General features: G+C 42.4%; 1 protein-coding gene across 1 annotated transcript in view; it reads left to right on the top strand.

Moving 5' to 3' along the window:
* Positions 1-16,845: 16,845 nt before the first annotated feature.
* LOC103806943 (dynamin-3-like) overlaps positions 16,846-16,941 on the top strand; it is a gene marked incomplete at both ends in the record, with an annotated part of 41,543 nt that continues 41,447 nt past the window's right edge. The window contains one exon of the mRNA XM_009079657.1: positions 16,846-16,921. Within this exon, the coding sequence (XP_009077905.1) occupies positions 16,846-16,921 (76 nt within the window). The remainder of the gene's footprint in view (positions 16,922-16,941) is intronic.

Below are 16,941 nucleotides of genomic sequence, written 5' to 3'. Positions count from 1 at the left end.
CGCGATGCGCTGTGCGTGCCGCGGCGATGCTGCCGCCGACCCCGGTGCGAGCGCGTCGGTGTGTTGGGATAATTGCCGTCGGAGGGCAATAAGGTGTATTTAAAGCCCTAATTGCTGGCTCTGGGCGGCTCGTGGCTCTCGTACAGTGGCTTATAATTCTCCCCGTCCTAATGCGCCTGTGGGTGTTAGAATCAGAGAGAGGTTGGGAAAGACCTCCGAGATCATCAAGTGGGACATTGGCATCTTTTCCAACAAATTACTGGCAGGAAAAGGGAAGCCTGGAGATTTAGGTGGTGCTTTGGACGGACAAGCTGTGCCTCTGGAGATGCCCCGAGGTAAACACGAGCTTCACGTGCTGTTTGATAAAGTTCCTGCTGCGTTTGCCGCAAATAGCTCCCGGCGGGAGGGAGCTGCTGCTCCCGGAGTGGAGCTGCCATCCTAGTCCGGGTTAGAGGGTCAAAATACTGCTGTGTGTCCGGGAACTTTAATGTGTGGAGATCTTCACTGAAGGTAGCATTAAATGCTCTGTTGTTCCGTGTGTGTCAGGCTGCAATAACTCTTGATACCCAGTATAAAATACTATACAGTGGTTCATCTCCACTTCAGGATTTACTGTGTTAAATGTCAGTTCTTCCTCATACAGTGGTTCATCTCCAGGATTTACTGTGTTAAATATTTTTCTCCTTGAAGACTGTGCCTGGTGTTGGTGTTAACAATACTGCCAGTCTCTCTAGTTTAGGAAGCATAAATGAGAACCTCAGAAATCATGATTTGCCATCAAATTATTACCGATTTCTTTAAACAAGTCCTTAAAACGTGTTTCGGTAACCTTTTGGCTTTTTGATCTGTGTGCCCATGAAGCTGTGCAAAGCACATGTGCTGAGGGGAAAAGGTATCTTCGTTTTTCTTGTTAATGAGGGTTTTTTGGTCCCAGTGGCAAAGCCTTGTCCGGGATGGGACGCACCGGGTCGGGGCTGAGTGTGAGCTGATGTCGGTGTCTGGGTGCAGCTGTGCTGAGCTTACTGCTCCCAGATGTTTGTTGTTGCTGTGCTGCCGGAGGGATCTGCTCCCTGTGATCCGCAGGTGGAGCTGTTCTTTGAGCCCTGCCGCCGGGATGTGCCTGGCTGGGGCTAAAGGCGAAGATGAGCAGTTTGTGCTGATCTGGCCTGTTTGGACAAGAGGCTGGAACCAGCTGCAACGCGAGACATGAAGATGTCCAGGGAGAATTCTGAAGGAAGGCTAAGAGCAATGACTTCTTTTGCTCGTATATTTTTTCACCTTGCAGCCTGCAGACTCTGCAGGAGTCTCTTCAGAGAAGAGCTCACAGGGTACTGTCAAACACCAGTGTCTGTCACATTGGCTCTGGAGTTTGGATTCTTTCAACCTGATCTCAGAGTTTCGCATCACTGTTTTATGCAGCAACTTCTTGGGATTCAGCATGAGCTGACCTGTAGTACCTCCCTTCTTGCCACCTTGGAGCCTATTGCAAATATGACATTATATTGCATTGCTTCAGACCTATTCTGTGAAATTTAAGCAACTCTGGTTTGCTTGTGCCTTTCCTCCAGACTGAGTACAAGTGGGCAGCAGATGTGTGCTTACTAAGCTGTGAGAAATTGGTTGTGAACCCTCAGTGCCAGATTAATAAATATCCCTGAGATGGGAAGAGGATTTTGCTTGTTAGATCAGCAGGCAAAATGGTCTGTATCTGTTTTTAGTGAGCCATGGGATATTCCTGTTTTAATAGGATAATGCAGCTGCTCTCTGCAAACAAGTTTGTTTCATCCATATCTATCTTAATATGACTTCCAGAGATAGCAAATCTCAGTGTAGAGACATGCTGTGCTCATTTCTTTTTGCTAGTGGTACCTTGGATGATCTGTGATATCCACAGGGCAAACATTAACTAATAATGACATGTCTTTGAGTTTAATATCAAAATCAAATAGTCCAGGCATTGCTGGGAAGTTTGAGCATTAATTCTTGTGGGTATTTTTGGGGTGTTTTGTTGTTTTTTTTTTTGTGGTTGTGGGTTATTGCTGTGCTGGTTTTGTGTAGCTGTTTTTTGGTTTATTGCATGAATCATTATCATTAGTTGGGTTTTGAACTCTTATTCTTCAGAGAGATGTTGAAGATCTCCCCTCTTCAGGAACAGCTGTAATTGGTACAAGGAAGGCATGATATCCTCTATGGGGAGGACAGGCTCCTGTTGGTCTGTAACCTCAATATTTGTCAGTGGAGCTCTAAAGAAGGTTGTAGGGTGGTTCTTAATTCTAGGATCAGATTGTTATTCTCTGCTGCCTGTAGTCACTAGACCATTGTGCCTGTTTCAGTCTTCCATAGGGACTTTGGTTGTGCAAAGATTACTATTTTCCCACTGGGACAGCAGAAACCTATTTTCTACTTTGCAGGTGCTATCAGAGTTGGAGCTTCTTTATGGAGCCTAACTGCCCAGGAAACGTGGGTGACACTGCATTACCCACCAGCTAGTTTGTGCACTGCCATCATTTCTGAGAGGGGCTCTGAGGGATCTGGCTCTGGCATAGTTCTGTGGGCTGCAAGTGGGGTCCAGGTGGTCTGCAAATGGGGTCCAGGTCCTGTTCTTCCTGAAGCTGCTCAGTGACATTCACCACTGTCCCCAGGGTAGCACCAAGGCCTGTTTAGGTGCACACAACTTCCTTAGTGGCTAACAACAGTCAGGGAAAATGTTGGGATCAGCTTGCAGGTTTGATCTGCGTTGGCACTGATGTAGCATGAGGGTGAATTCTGCATGTTTTCCTACTCCAGGAATTGTGTGACACTTCACCTACAATGACACAAATAGTTGTAACTTGGAACAAAGCTGGAGTGGGTCAGTGTCAAATCTCCCAATGTGTCCATTATTGTTGCTATTTGGTTTAGCATCCTCTAAGGTATTTGGAGTTTCCTCTTCACTTACTGTTCTCTGTGTGTGAGGAGACAGTTTCTTTTGGTAGTCAAGGACTGTGTGTGAAGGTTTTCCTCTCAGGATTCTGGTTATATTTAGGTGGAAACAGAGATTCCAGAGAGCACCTGAGGACAGCAGTCATTTCCATTTATGAGTTAGACCTTCATGTGTTCAGAACTGGAGCTCATGGCACTCGTTTGAGGCAATGGCATCGTCTGAAGAGCAAATGTTCTTCCTACTGCTTCTCTTTGTAACAGAAGTAAATGTGCCCATAAAATGCTGAGCCAGTGTTTGAAGCAGAGGATCTAGTTCAATCTTCCCATAGAAGTTGGTGGGAGAGAGATTCAGAAGCACAAAGGGGAGTCAAACAGCTAATACCAACAGATTGCCAGGCAGGCACTTGGCCTGCTCTTACTCCTGTGCTGCAGAGGAAGACAGGGCCATGGCCTTGAGTGTTGCTTGTGCTTTTTGAATGTCTTGTTCTCAATAATAATAGGGTTACTTAAAAGAAAACTAATGACAGGAAGCAATCTCTGGAAACTGTATTTGGGGAGAAAGCACTTTCTATTCTATCCTATATCCAAATGGGTTTTTAAGCAAACCAAAGGCATAAATGGCAAACTACCTTGTCAGGGCCTCCTCCTCCAGAAATCAGAACCTTATTCTAATGAATAGCGAGAAATTAATTATTAGGTTTCAAAGCTTAAAGCTCTTGACTTCCTTCCCTGCTTAATATAATATGAACTGCATGTGGCCAAATAATTGTTTTATAAGAGATGTGAACTCCTGTGAGCTTGTCAGTCATAATCCAGCAAGCACTTTCGTTTTGAGAGCCCGAGGTCTGATTGAGTGATTCAGCTTTACAGCTTGTTGATCTCAGATGCTGTTGATAATCCTGGGGCCACTGCATGTTGTATAGCTATTTATTATGACATATATACTGATAATTTCTTTTTCAAATGACGATTCCTTGCGTGCTCAGCTCATTCTTTTTTTTTTTTTTTTGCTTGAGATGGCGGTAGTGAAAAGGCTGCGTTGAGTCATTAGGGGAAGAGAAAGGACTTGAAATCTGGCTGTTAAACAGAGAATTTCTCCCAAGAATGTAGACACATCCTTAGTCTGGAGGCTTCCTGGGGGAGATGTTGTTAAAATTGGTGCAGATATTTTGTACTCTTAATCACTAGGCATTGCAGAGAAGGGTTTTTACAGCAAATTCTCCTTGCTTGTGAAACAGGCCTGAAAAAGCTAAGCAGTCAGGGATACAAACTGAAATGTGGTGCTGTGTATCCTTTTAATAATCTTAAGGATCTTCTGGAAATGAGAAATCAGCCACTCCTTTTCCTGACTAATTAAGCCATTGTACAGCATTGAGTACAGTATTGAGTGTATTAGCCTAATTATCGAAATACTCTGGTGCAATGAAAGCAAAGATTGTTTCGGGGTCTTTCATTAACTAGAAACAGCAGCAAATGAGTCAGTGGTTCCATTTCTTCCTGAAATAAGTTTTACATTTACAGGTTGCAGCACAAACTGGCTGTTTTGATGGGATATAGATGGCCTAGTCTTGTCCTTACATATAACTCCATTGTGGACTTAAAGTTCATTTTTGTGTCAATTGAGACTTGATAAGTACAAAGTAAAGTAAATGCATAGTTAAAAACAGACATGCAAACAAATATGCTGATTTCCCTCCCCCCCATGTAATTTTTTTTCCTGTAAAACTACTTTGAGGATCTGTGTCTCTTATTTTTGGCATTTAATTTTTGCTAATTAAAATACTTCTATTTTAAGGAAAGCTGTGCTCTGCAATGAGGTATGGTGTAGAGAGCTCTGACCTACATTCTGACATTTAAGTTCAGTGTATCAAGCAGTTTACATAGATGTTAAATCAATAAGTAACACTTAGCACTTTGGTAAAGGTACCTGTGAGAATACATAGTCTTACTATATCTTCAGCATACTGTGTACGATCAGGGTATTGTAGTTTTTAGTGAACATGAGTGTAGCATTTGAAGTCTGAGACCCAGACTTCAGAAAAACCACAAAACCCTACAAAAAGCAATGTTCAAAAGCCCTGGTGTGGTCTTGAGTGCCTCCTGAGAAAACATTGCTGCAAATTCAGTGGCAGTTGTTACTGGAAGTTTAATCCATCAAGGTGCTTAAGGTGACTGCAGTGCTCTGATAGTTTTTAAAGGAGTCATCTCATGAGGGGTTTGTGGGCTTTTTTTCCTTACTTTTTTTTTTTCATACCATAGGTGTTTATTTAACTTCATCTAAACTTTGATGATTCTTAAGCCAGAGGCACTTCTGAAAGTTTGACAGATTGACTCTCTGGGCTCTTGCATGATGTTACAAATCCTGATACTCACACTGCCTTCAGGAAGGAGCCCACACGTGGCAATTTGGAGTGTTGAAATTAATAAATGGCCAACACCTTTGTTGTCTTGCTGTTTCTTGATGGGCATTGCTGCTGCTTCAAGCTTATGTCACATTCCTTTGTAGATGAAATAGCCAACAAGGCTTTACAGTTGAGGTAAGCAGGTGTTGACAGTGTGATTGTTTGGACATTCAGCTGTAAACACAGGGAGTGATCCTGCTATGGATTGCAGCACAGACCTTCAAGTATGGACACTGTTCTCTGCCACTTCTTTACTGTATGACCTCAAACTGTTTTTTAAACATTACCTGCATCTGTATCTACACGTGCTGTGAGTCTTTACTCTGTTACTCTATGTAGGTTGTAGATTTTTATTCCTTTATTTTTAAGTTGCTTCTATTCCTAAAAGGACAGGTTAGCATATAATCTTGAAAAGCAGTGTGGGGTAATTGTGTTTGTAGTCTAAATCTTGCTGTTAGCATTTCTCTGCTCTTGTGATGACTGCTTTAGATTTGTGTGGCACCAAAACTGAGTCTTGGATTTTGCTTTGAACTGCTGAGACTTAGCAGTGTTTCCTCATGCCGAAAAGGGACCCTTGCTGGTGTTTAGTTTGTGCCTCTAACAGCTTGGTCGTTGACAGAGATCATGTTTGTGGTTTGCCATCCACCAGTTGATCACTGAGCAAATTGATGATCCTCCTCTAAGTATTCATGAATTTCTTAACCAGTGTCTGCCTGGATTGCAAGCACAGAGAGGCAGAAGCCTGTTTTGCTTTTTCTGTTTGTTATTGTTTGTGGTTTTTTTTTAACAGTGCATTTCAAAATAAGGCTTTCTAGCAAACAGATGCCTGTGAACTCACCTTGTTTGCTGTGCTGGTGTGCTACGGGTTACTGGGAATCCTTTGAGTGCTGTGTGTCTGCAGTGTGAAGCCTGTAGAGTAAATATGCTGAGAGCAGGAAACGAGCATTATTTAACTGTGACCTTGCATCTTTTTCTTCAGCAAGTTGCATGGAGATGAACAAGGCAGCATTATTGAACTAGAGAGGAGCAAAATCCCATTTAACTGCGTGCTGGGCTTTGATGTGCTGCCAAGTGCTGTTGTCTGTGATAGCCTCTGGGATGTAAAGGAGACTGTAGCTGTAGATGAGAGAGGTTTTCAACCCAAGTGTCTAGTGATAGTGTCAGCTTTTGTAATCTGTACGTGGAAGTTATGCTTTTAGTTCAGTCCCTAGCATGGTATTTCTGCATCCCAGCTCCTTGTGCAAGATCACCAAGATTTCATTCTACAGATATGCAGGAGATATATAGATTTCTACCCTCACAGAAGATATCATCAATGCACCTTTGGCACTCAGTAGGTTGTGTACTATGGGCATTGCTGCTGCTTCAAGCTTGTGTCACATTCCTTTGTAGATGAAATAGCCAACAAGGCTTTACAGTTGAGGTAAGCAGGTGTTGACAGTGTGATTGTTTGGACATTCAGCTGTAAACACAGGGAGTGATCCTGCTATGGATTGCAGCACAGACCTCCAAGTATGGACACTGTTCTCTGCCACTGCTTTACTGTATGACCTCAAACTGTGCAGATACCTAAACATGTGCACATATATTCAGTGGTGCTGAGCTACAGAGGATGCTTGAACTTGTCTGTGTCACTCACCTGCAGAAAACAGGCAAGGCTCTGCTTGGCAAGCAGAGGAACAACTGGGAGACATCTCAGGCCTCTGCTGCATGGCAGTGGGTGAAATGGGCTCTGTTCCAGCTCTGTTCAGCAGCCAAGCTGGAAGCTGCTGAAGAAATTTTAGCATAATCCATCAGAGGCAGCATTGTGCCCTTGCATGCTCACCTGTTAGTTTTTTCAGGTGCTAAACAAATGTTGACAGAAGATCCTCAGTGTCTGTCAGACCTGGGACACAGGCTGGAAAGCCTCAGGAGCCTGTGCTGAGAGCTCCAGTGTTATGACTTTGTTAGTGTTCTGGGAAGTAGCAGCACAAAATATTGTTTTGGTTAGACTTATAATATAAATTTTTCTTGTGGTAATAATTCAGTTTCTGGTGAGCAGAGAGTTGGGAGATCATGGCTGATACTAAATTTCACTGTCGAGCTAAACGTATTGCCATTACGTTGTCATGGGCAATATATTCATTTGCATGTGCTACAGGCTCAAAGCAGGAGAAATGGGCAGGTAAAAAAGGAGAAAATGGCTAGAGATGAATTGTTTGAGAAACTTGGATCATTTGTTTTGGAAACAACCCCCTTTCTTTTGTAATTGTCTTTCTGTCTGTAAATTCATGCTCTTTATACTGCAGTTCCCATTGTGTATACATTCTAGATGGAGTACAAGGATTTAATCCAGTTGCATTCCAGCTCTGCAAAATGATCTGAAATGTCTTGTATTATACCAAAGAAGGTAATTGTACAGTTTGACACCTTGTCCACCACAAAAGAGAGAGGTGTATTTTCACAATGCTTCTGAAGAGGCAAAGTTTTTGGATTTTACTAGGATGTGTCTCAGCCAACTGTATCCTGTGCCACTGTTTAAAAGTCTGTACTGATGGATCAGAGTACAGGACAGTGTGATTTGGAATGAAGGGCAAGAGCTTATTTTGTCTGAGCTTTTATGACAATGCTGAAATTCACAATATCTACAAGTTTTGCCTTGACAGAGTAACCAGAAGTAAATTGTTTGCTAAATGCAAGTGTTTATATAGTAGTTAGCTTCATGTATCTTGGAGTGTTGGGACATGCTGTTTTCTTTCTGATCCTTGCAGTCACATTTTTGTTTCTCTCTGATTATATTATGGAGGAAAACATTTTATTCTAAAGAAACATTGTTAATAGTATTTGGCAGCTGGAAGTGATTTAAAAAACCCCAAACAGCCAAGGTCTATTTAGAGCACTGACAACAATTTAAAGGGAGCAAAGAATTTTTGTTGTTCATTTCTTGTGTTGAGATACAGAATCTTGCTGCATTAGTATTCATCCTGAGAATGGATGGGCTTTTATGCACCAACATCCTATGCAAATGAGTCCTTTCCTAGGAGCAAACATATCTGATTAGGGCGAATACAGTTGTCCTGCAAAGTCTGCTTTATTCTTTTTTGACACGAAAATTCTGAGAATTGTTGGGGTTTCTTTGTGTTCTGTGCTTCCTTTCTCCCCCTTCCACCCCCGCTCGGAATTGATGGAGAGCACCGTTGGGCAGGAAATAGCAGAAGCTTTTGTAAAATCTTAAAAGAGGAGGAGGAAAAAGGGCATTTTCACAAATGGAATTAGGATGATGCAGCAAAGTGTTGGATGCCTGCCAGGGAGGACAGATGCATCGTGCATACAGTGCCTTGCCGACGAGCCTGCACATTGGCAGCTTCCCGATCTGTTAGTACAGCAAGCCCACAGCCCCAGAATAATCACTGCAAACAGAGCACTGTTCATCTCACCACTCCTCTGCTTCTGCCTGGCAAGTTTGCATAGCTGTGTATGGCAAGTTTTCAGCCCTATGAGCATCGCTGAGACTTTAAAACTTTCTATCCTGTAATAAACCACTTTTTTTAATACTAGGAAGTGTGTTTTCTTTCCTTGAGTCAGTGAACAGGTTTGACTTTTTCTGTGCAGAAATGGGATGTGAGATACTGTCACTGCAGTCAAAACATGGCATTAGATTTGGGGTAGTAATAATAGTCTCTGCCTTAGACTTCTGATCATAGAATCATAGAATCAACTGGGTTGGAAGAGACCTCAAGGATCATCGAGTCCAACCCTACCGTGGTTACTAGACCATGGCACTAAGCGCCACATCCAGTCTCAGCTTGAAAACCTCCAGGGATGGGGAATCCACCACCTCCCTGGGCAGCACATTCCAATGCCTGAGCACTCTCTCTGTGAAAAATCTCTTCCTAATGTCCACCCTAAACCTCCCCTGGCAGAGCTGGAGTCTGTGCCCTCTTGTCCTGCTGCTGGTTGCCTGGGAGAAGAGACCAACCCCCACCTGACTCCAACCTCCTGTCAGGGAGTTGTAGAGGGTGATAAGGTCTCCCCTGAGCCTCCTCTTCTCCAGGCTGAACACCCCCAGCTCCCTCAGCCTCTCCTCATGGCACTTGTAATCGACTCCCTTCACCAGCCTCGTTGCTCCTCGCTGGACCTGCTCCAGCACCTCAATGTCCCTCCTGACCTGCAGGGCCCAGAACTGTACACAGGATTCAGTGTCCCCTGCTTTGTCCCCTGCCTGTTGACTCCACTCATGTTTAATGGAAGACTTTACCACTGCAACCAGAGGAATTTTTGGCACTGATTTTCGCATTGCTCTGTGATGTTTAATGGGGAAGGTCTAATAATTTCTGGCCGCTTGTTGAGCAGAAATGCTGCTGGTTCTTAGAGAAAGCATCTCCCAGATCCAAGAGAAGTATGATGATAGTGATTTCTGAGCCTGTTCTCTCTCTCCAGTCTTTTGCATGAAGAGGAAATCTGAAGTTTTGCTTTCTCACCTTAGTGGTGCCTAAGCATTTTCATTGAGCACTTGTTATGTTGGTGCCCAGCTGGTGTGACTGAACTCCCTTGCCATCTTACTTGCAATTCTTTGAGGGTTTTCCCAAAATACCTTCTTTCTTATGTTTAGAATCAACACACATATTCCCAGAGTTAGATCTGTTTGGTTAGATTTTTTTCCCATTGTCCTCTGGATTTTTGTATAGTTGGAGTGGGGGGAGACCTAAAGAGACATTTTAGGCTGTGCTAGTGCTGTGCAAGAGTTTCAAGATTTTATTTTCTATGTTTCTTGATTCAACTTGTGTGCTTACCTGAAAGTGATGGGTAGGATAATTGGGGTGTCCCTGCTTTGCTGTTCAGTAGTCCAGCACTAGTGATGATGAACATTGATGGGGTTGGAAAATGACTTCTCCAAGGCACCAAGTTCATCTACTCTGCTTGAGAGGAAGAGATAGTTAACAGCCCTAGAAAGTCTGTATACTCAGTTTCTTGCCCCTAAAGACATGCCCAAATTGCATGGGCTGCAATGTGTAGTTACTGCTCCTGAGTATTGGGCTGTGCTTGATTGAGCAGGTTAATTGAAATGATCTCTCAGTTTAAGGAAGATTTATCTTGGAAGAATGGTTGCTGCCAACTGAGACCAAACATTAGAGAGCTTGAGCACTGAAGTCTCCTGATAAGGGTACCAGCATCTATGCTGTGTGGTTCCAAAAAAAATAAAAGCCCTGCAAAGATTGGTGTAGCTTTAGGAGCTAATATATCTGACATCACTAAAATTCCACAGCCTCCTGATGCATTTGAGCTTGCCTAGTAGGCCTAATTAAGATAGGTATCATTGGTCTTCAATAGAGAGAATTAATTATTTTGTACATCTTCATGTAAGGGCCATTACGTTAGGCTGAGGTTTTGCAGCCGTTGAACAAAGCTGTGGGAGACTCTTGACTGACAAACATTGTGCCAAAACAAAAACCATTTACTCTTGTGTAACTAATGAAAGGAGGTGAGGGATCAAGTAGTGACTGATAATAAGATTTGGTCTCTGTGCTTGGAGCTAATGAGGAACAACATATATAGCCAAATATCAGTGCAGTATAGGAGGGGATGTGCACTACTGTATTACTGAAAGAAAAAAGGTGTGTGGCTGAGAACATCAGAACACAAAGAGGTAGTGCCTTAAAGTCTCTTTTGAGACTTCTTGAAAAAGTGTCCTGGGGTTATCTTTGTGCTGTCATTGGGAGGGCAGAGGAGTTGTGAAGGAAGAATAAATACAGTGGTGTCTAGTGTCAGCAATGACAAATCTCAGAGAAAGTACTTGGCTCTACTGGCTTATTTCCTTAGGAGGCCTGTGCTTAAATGCAAAGTACATTGCCCATCCCTTGGCCATCCCTTGCTCTGTAGCAAACAACAGTGAGTGAAGGATCTGCTGCTGTGTCCTGTGTAGGGTTGGTGAGCACAGGAGCATGTCTGCAAAACACATCTGCAGGTGTATATTTTTAACATTAAGAGTTCTTAAGGTATAAATTAGCTGCGTTTGATTTATGAGTTTTAAAAAGTGAACCTGAGGAAAGACATTATAAAATTTTCATGTGTCTCAGGCTCACTTTTTCCTGTTTGTTTGGGTTTGTTGTTTGTTTGTTGGTTTTTTGGTGGTTTTTTTAGCACTTTGCTTTGAGGCTGAATATGATAAATGCAAGAAAAATATGATAAAAATGCAAGAAAAATGAAAGCCTGATGAGTCCTTACGTATGTTTTCCACAGAGCTGGGAGATGCTTGGCTGTGTGGGCACATGTGAGTGTTCCCTGTGAAACTGTGTGGTCTTTTGCACAAGCTATGGCCATTCAGCTGCCAGTGTGAGCCACAAGTGCTCTTAGTGTGCCAGGCTGGAGTTGTATACAACAATAAACACTGTTGGAAAAAGGCCCAGGAAAACTGTTGACTTTGGGTATAATTGCTTCCTATTGCAACTAAAGCTGTGTTACATTCCTTGGCAAATCTTGGGAATAAAAGCCTGTGGGGAATGCTACCATGACACTGTTGTTGATATTAGCTGCTTGTGGAGCTTGGCCTTTGTGCATTTGAGGGGAGCTAGGGGTCCTGGGATGGACTTTGTGCTAGTGAAGAACTTTTTTAAGTAGCATTACTGATGTTAGTTGACAGAATGAAATGGATGGGCCATTTGTGCTCTTCTATAAGAGAGCTGGGGCTCCTGTCCTGAGCCTGCTGTGTTTCTACCCTCTGTGAAAAACGTGGAGGCTTTTTCTTTGGAGGGATTTCTGATATATTTTTGCCAATTCATCGGTATCAGTTTTAATTGTTTGTAGCTCTTAAATTAATGCAGTTGCTGTGCAGTCATTGGCATTTTCCTCCATTATTTGATTTCCTGGATTCCTCCTGTGTTTTGTATGAATTAATTGTATTGGTATTGATGTAAATTAGTTGCCATTTATCCTGTGTGATACTGACCATGGAACTGGTCACAGTGCAGAACATTTCTCAGTCCTATACTGGAAAAGTAAAGCAGATTTTGAAACCACAATTAAGTTTTAAGTAGTGATACATCATCATTCTTCACACATTTGAGGATTCTTCTGTTTTGTCTTTTTTTAGCATCATAAATGTTAGTGTGCTAGAGATCTCCTAAATGAAAAACTCTTACCCTACCTGAAAGTCCCCCTGGAACACACTGTTTGCATTTTATTTGTTTGATCTGTGTCCTTTCCTTTGTAGGCTATAGCCCTGCAGTATAATGAGACAACCTCACTGAAGGAGCCCCTGTCTGATTTGCTTTTCAGCATTTCACTATGCTTTCTGCCTTTTTTGCAGTTTGAAAGGGTGTTCCCATCTCTTCCATGGGCTCTTCCAATTTAGTGAAATGTCTAATTACTTTTTCACCTCAAAGCCTAAACTGGCTTGTTATTATAAACTGCTAAATTGTTGGTATGGCCATTGGTAACTTAGATTTTAGCATCCTGTGGAATCAGTTTGAGACCTGGGTTTTAGCAAGTCAGATTCACACTATGATTCACACTACCTTTATGCATTAAACAAACACGTTAGTAGATACACTTGTCCCAATCTCTGATACTGGCAATGAGCAGTACTAGAGAATGAAGACAATACAGTTTGTCATGCAGTAAGACATGACTAATTTCATAGCTTTTCGGGTAAATATTATTTGGCCCTAGAAACATTTTGCTCTTGAAAGTCTTTAATGGTATTCTAAGAGATGAATGCTTTCGAAGATTGAAGAGCTCCTGATGTTCTGAAGACCTGGCTGCTTGCCTCTCTATTTGCATGTGATATATTCAGCACTGGACAGGCTTTGCTGATGGTCTCCAACCTGTCATGTCACTGTGGCATTGCTGGTACAGCTGTTGTCAGCAGTGCTGTTTGCTGGGAGTGCTCTGAGAATAAAGATGTACAAGTAGTTGGATTCTTAATGTGGGATGAATGTCTTTTCAAGGAGCAGAGCTTTATTCTTGCACAGTGTGTTTCTTTCCTGCTTCCTGCACCTCAGTATTGTTATGTGCACACAGGTAGTCCCAGGCTCACTCCCCACACCACTGAAGACAGACTTTCCTCTCCCTTGGTGGTGTCATTGTACACAAATTCTCAGGCATTTTTTTTTTCTAAATGGGTTTCTTTGTGGCTGCTTCAGCTCTGAGGTGATTTTTCTACATGCACACATTGACCAAAAAGTGTGGAAAAGCAGCTGTCTCAAACCTGTCCTTAGAAGGATGTTAAATGTGCCCCCAAGACATGGAGGGGGCATTGTCCTTTCAGAAGGAACCTTTGAGACTTTGTGTCCAGTCCTGTTGTATTTCTTGCTGCCGTTTCTTCTTTAAGAAACATTTTATTTAAATCCATCTTTTAAGGGGAAAAATGAGGGTGTGAGGCTATTCCTAATGCATTGGGGTTTTTTTTCAGCACCACTGACAAACCTTATGTACAATGTTTTCCATACTAAGGGGATGGGGAGAGGACCTGCATCCTGTCCTGTGGGTGTCAGACCAGGCCTTTCTGCAGAAGCAGTTGGACAATATTTAATCTGATTCCCTCTCTGCCAGAATTGTAATGTGATACTGTGTTGCTTTTCCTAAAGAAGTGCAAGTTATGTTTCAGATTTGATGTAGATTTGTGTGTTTATTTTTTTTCTAGAAGTAGAACTCATGTGTTTATTTGCAACACCTGATTTGAGCTGTACAGGTGCCATTGCCTTGTGACTGAAGCTAAAATTGCAAGTGTTTAAAAAAAACCCCTAAACTCCCTATCCTTGTGGGCAGATTTATTAATTGAGGTTGATGGCTCTTTCACAGAGGTAAAATACCCATTCATCAGTTAAGGTGGGAGTGAGTTTTCTCCTGAACTCTTCCTGTGAACCCCTTGTTACACTCATTCTTTGTCTTTTTTCCCTCTTCAAGCTGTGTATTTGAAGCAGAAACCTTTTGCTGTGCTGCTACACACTAGTTGGTTATGTGATCAGCACAGCTCTCCCTCTCACCAGGCAGGAACCTCTCACTGCTGGTGCTTGAACAGATAACAGTTCAACTTATTAGAGAGGGTTATTGGATGCTATAATTTTTGGAGATGTTGAGGACATTGTGAAGGAAAATTGTTGTCTTACTTTTCTTTGTAATTTTGCTGCTGAGGAAAGGTCAGCGTTGTATCCCCCTGGGAGTTGCATTAATGCAGTGTTCTTTATCGCTGAGTGTGCTTAGGCTGAAGCAGAAAATCAATAAGTCTTTTCAGCCTTTGACTCCTTGAAGGAGTTTACTGCCTCATGTGGTGCTGTGGAGGACTCAGTTTTGGGTGATCAGATTGTCCTGAATGACAGTTTATTTTAGCTTCTTGATGGGAATTTTTTTAATATACAATCAGATATGAAATGCTTGAAAATCAATGAGTGAAATTGTAATCTCAGTAAACATTTGCTGTGTCCTGTGCTACTGCCATTTCAGTGCACACAGATGTATGAGTATGTTCCTATGACAGTTTTCTCCATTTCCCCATGAGAAAATATCAGTAGGTGGCACTTCACTGATTAGAAGATATTGAAATGATGATAGACCTATTTGAAGGCCTTTGGTGTCCCTTGAAGCTAGTTCCCGTTTCCTGTTGCTGTTATAAAGCATCGCAGCAGATTTAAATCAGTTCACCTGATGTTTTTGCAGTATCTTTCTTTTAGAGATAACTGGAGTCCCTAATTAATTGTACTTTTGCCTGCAGGTCTGTGTTTGAGCAGAGAAGTGAATGAGCTAGCTTGTGTTTGAACAGCCTCCCCTTTCCCTGTGTGCTTCAGTTTGCAGAGTAATCACACTAAGCACACATTAACAGGTACTGAGAAAGGGAAACACTTCATTTAGCTAGAAAATAAGTGTTTCATTCAAAGTGCAGTGGAGTTCTAAAGTGGTGCAGGGCTGACAGCCAGTCTCGTTCCTCAGAGCATTAGAACTGCTTGCAGATGTGAATATTCTATTTTTTTCATGTCCTGATGTTAGCTTGGGAAGGAAATCCTCAGAGCTCATATCAGAGGGAGAGTTGCTGTATTTCTCCTCTGCAGGCTGCCAAAGCTTTGTCACCCTGTTGGTGCTTGGGCAAAGAGGTTCATTGTTGTTGGCTTGCTGAGCCTGTCTTACCCTGGGACTCCTCACACCTAATACCCTCTGATTTGCACAAATAATATCCTGAATATTCATGTGTTTTATTCTTGAGATATATATACCCTCTAGCTTGTTTTAAACCTTGTAGGTTTGTGTGCTGCCTTTAAAGGAGCTGCTAAAATCAGACATTCTCTAAGTAGTACAAGGTCAGTATGTAGATCTCCAGTGCTTATATCTCATGTGGCTTGAGCGGTTCCATCTAGCAGTTCTGTCTAAAGGGCTGAGGGGATGAATCTTTCTTCCTTTGACTCTTGTCCTTCTCCTCACCTCTCCCAAACACACTGCACGTTCCTAGAGGCACTTAGCATATGGCAATGTGGTCACCCAGATCAGCTCTGCCACTTGACTGAAAATTCATGCCCTAACCTTTTGCTGCACTGCTTTTCACCTGAGGCAGAGAGCTGAGTTAGCAATGCTGCTAAGGCAGGCAGGAAAGGGATTCAGCATCCCTGGTAAGGCAGGAAAAAGGAGGGGATTTCGATGAGCTTGCACTGATTGTGAAACTGTTTAGCCCTGAATTTTATTCCCGTGAAGATGCTTATTTGCAGAGAGCACTCTTCAAAGCTTGTCACTGAACCTCACCTCAAGGTCTGTGAGAGTTTGATAGGTATGGCAACTAGGAAAGACCCTGGAAAAATGTCTGTTATTTTGCCTTGGGTTTCTAATCATTAGTTTTGCAACTAATAATTGGTTCAAAGTTTTTCTAGGGTTTCAGTTGCATAGGGAGTCTCCCTGTCTTTGGAGCCATGGAAGGGGTCATGGGAATGCATAATAATCTGACAGAGTTGCTGTCTTTGCTTCCTTGCTTGCTTTCTGGTCCAAGGACACTCCTTCCTACAGTTCCACAGTGCTTTGTGTCCAGCTTTCACTCAAAAACTTCTGGGCAGTTGTGTTGCTGGAAAAGTTTTATTTGGGGATTTGAACTGGCAGAAGTTAAATGTGTGGAAAAAATAGCTGCAGAGTGGTGACAATTTGCTTTGTCCAGAGCTTTGGTGTAGTGTGTGAGAGTGGGTGAACTCATATGTCCAAATCCTCTTCAAATCAAGTGTACAAGGAAGACACGTTTGTTTTAGAGAGCCTGATAAATCTGAGTTTGGCTTCAGGTGCTCTTGCTATGTAAGGTGAATTTTGAAGTGTTGTATGTGATGGGCTTGAAGAAAGAGACTTGGTAATGCCCCAAGACAGTAATTTAGTTTTAATACATAGTTGTCTAATGACCTATTGCTATCTCTACCCAAAATTAACAGCCCTACTTTATAGAAATGTTTGATATAAATCTACCCCTACCAGCTTTCCATTTTCATTGCAGCTGAAGGTATTAGAGGAGGTTCTGAATTAGCCAAATATCTTACGTAACTGGACAGTATTTTCTGGGTACTAACTATTTTTTCATGTTTCTAGGGATTTTCTGCCCCGAGGTTCAGGAATTGTAACAAGACGACCATTGGTCCTGCAGCTCATCACTGCCAACACAGGTAATCTTTTTGGGTCAATG

The sequence above is a fragment of the Acanthisitta chloris genome, unplaced genomic scaffold (assembly GCF_000695815.1).
Source record: "Acanthisitta chloris isolate BGI_N310 unplaced genomic scaffold, ASM69581v1 scaffold4868, whole genome shotgun sequence".
NCBI classification, from domain to species: Eukaryota; Metazoa; Chordata; class Aves; order Passeriformes; family Acanthisittidae; genus Acanthisitta; species Acanthisitta chloris.
The sequence above is the reverse complement of the archived record's forward strand: the minus strand, read 5'-3'. Positions and strand labels throughout refer to the sequence as shown.